Genomic DNA, 2,500 nt, shown 5'->3' with positions numbered 1-2,500 from the left:
CCTCACATCTAAATATACGCTGAGGATATACTGTTTATTTTTAGCGTGTGCACAAATGATGTATGTTGTTGTGTGTGTATGCGAGTGAATGTATGTCAGTGTGTATTCAGGACACCATGTGGGTTGAGGTTTCTGTGTGTGATAATATGTCTGCCTGTCGGCTCCAAGCAGATGGGTCCCCCCTAATGGGTCCCCCCTATTTTTCCTTGCCACTGTCGCCTTACTGCTTGCTCTTGGGGCTCCAGGCTCTGGGCTCTGTTAAGCACTTCAAGACTATTTCAATTGTTATTGGTGCTATATAAATAAAGTTGAATAAAATAGTTTGCTCTATGCAATGCATAATGTGAGTGAGTCTGTCTGTATGTCTGTATATTAACAATTGGATGCCTGTGTGTGTGTGTGTGTGTGTGTGTGTGTGTGTGTGTGTGTGTGTGTGTGTGTTTGTGTGTGTGTGTGTATGTGTGTGAGTCTGTGTGTGTGTGTGTGTGTGTGTGTGTGTGTGTGTGTGTGTGTGTGTGTGTGTGTGTGTGTGTGTGTGTGTGTGTATGTGTCTAATGTATCCTCTCCCCTGTCTGACAGAACCTACCTGGACCTGGACATCACCCTGCACGGTGAGGAGGCTGACCACCTCATGCAGAAGGCCATCGTCTTCACCTGCTCCGCTCTCGACTCCATCAAGCAACTGGTGTTTGTGGGCAGCCTCTTTGAATCCCTTAAGGTGAGCTAAACTGGTGTTTGTGGGCAGCCTCTTTGAATCCCTAAAGGTGAGCTAAACTGGTGTTTGTGGGCAGCCTCTTTGAATCCCTAAAGGTGAGCTAAACTGGTGTTTGTGGGCAGCCTCTTTGAATCCCTAAAGGTGAGCTAAACTGGTGTTTGTGGGCAGCCTCTTTGAATCCCTAAAGGTGAGCTAAACTGGTGTTTGTGGGCAGCCTCTTTGAATCCTTAGCTGAGAAGCTAAGGGTTAAGAAGCTAAGCTAAGACCTAAGATGCTAAGCTAAGGGCTGAGAAGCTAAGGGTTAAGAAGCTAAGCTAAGACCTAAGATGCTAAGCTATGGGCTGAGAAGCTAAGGGTTAAGAAGCTAAGCGTTAAGAAGCTAAGCTAAGGGCTGTATTTGTATTTGTACCGTTTCTCTATAGCCTCTGACGCTCAGTGATTGATACGGCCATTAAGATGAGAATTCATCTGCATGTCAGTGTGCTCATTTAGATCTCCTCTGCATCATTTAGGAAGACCGCCTTGGTGCATCAGTCTCGTTTGCCTTTGAGCTTAATGCAAACTGAAAACAACAAAGAGAAACGACTGTGACTGTTGTTTGCCATTAGCAAATGCTTATGTTCATCCCAAGGCCCTGTTCTCTTGTTTGTCCCCTCACTGAGACATCTGTGTGTGGGTGGGTGGAGGGAAGTTGTGTGTGTGGGTCATTGTGTGCGTGGGTGGGTGGGGGGAGGTTGTGTGTGTGTGCGTGTGCGTGTGCGTGTGTGTGTGCGTGCGTGTGTTTGTGCGTGTTTGTGTGTGTGTGTGTGTGGTGCGTAACCTGTGTCCTGTGGAGTAATGTCATGACTTCAGAGGTAGATCCTGGAGCCAAAGCTCAGAGCTGAGAGTGAAATCGTTGTAACAAGAGCAGACAGAATCAGTGAAGGGAGGCAGAACAAACAAACTGTTCCAGTTCCCTCCTGCTACTCCTCCTCCTCCTCCTCTCCCCTCTTTCCACTGTTACGGCCATCCTCCCCTAGTCCTCCTCCTCCTCCTTTCCCTCCTCCTCCTCCTCCTCTCCCCTGTTTCCACTGTTACGGCCATCCTCCCCTAGTCCTCCTCCTCCTCCTCCTTCTCCTCCTCCTCCTCCTCCTCTCCCCTGTTTCCACTGTTACGGCCATCCTCCCCTAGTCCTCCTCCTTCTCCTCCTCCTCCTCTCCCTCCTCCTCTCCCCTCTCTACTGTTACATCCATAGCCCTCCTTCCCTCTTTACTGCTATCTGTGCTCTCATCTCTCTATGCCACACCTATTTTCATAATTGTCTCTTTCTCTCTCTCTCATTCCCTTTCTGTATTTTCTCATTATGTTAGTCTCTCTCTCTCTCTCACACTGTCTCTGTTTGTGTATCTGTGCTCTCATTTCTTTGTGCAACACATATTTTCATCATTGTCTCTCCCTCTCCCTTTTCTTTCCCTTTCCCTCTCTCTCTCCCTATCCCTCTCTGTATGTATTTTCCCATTCTGTGCCGTCATATACATCTGTGGGAATCTTATTCCCATTTCTATCTCCCTCGTCCTATTTGTCATTCATTCTCCTTCTGTCTATCTGTTTGCCTCCCCCCATCTTATTCTCCTTCTATCTGCCTGTCTGCCTCTCTCTCCCTCTTTTCCTTATTCTCCTTCTATCTACCTGTCTGCCTCTCTCTCCCTCTTTTCCTCATCATATCATTCTCCTTCAATCTATCTGTCTGCCTCTCTCTCCCTCTTTTTCTCATCATATCATTCTCCTTCTATCTGCCTGTCTGCC

General features: G+C 47.6%; 1 protein-coding gene across 1 annotated transcript in view; it reads left to right on the top strand.

The window, feature by feature from the left end:
* Window positions 1-2,500, top strand: part of rtn2a (reticulon 2a) — a 26,866-nt gene that overhangs the window by 16,962 nt on the left and 7,404 nt on the right. The window contains exon 6 of the mRNA XM_080844450.1: window positions 580-718. Within this exon, the coding sequence (XP_080700576.1) occupies window positions 580-718 (139 nt within the window). The remainder of the gene's footprint in view (window positions 1-579; window positions 719-2,500) is intronic.

This window comes from Sprattus sprattus, assembly GCF_963457725.1.
Source record: "Sprattus sprattus genome assembly, chromosome: 9".
Lineage (NCBI taxonomy): Eukaryota > Metazoa > Chordata > Actinopteri > Clupeiformes > Clupeidae > Sprattus > Sprattus sprattus.
This window is presented reverse-complemented; position numbering and strand designations above follow the sequence as displayed.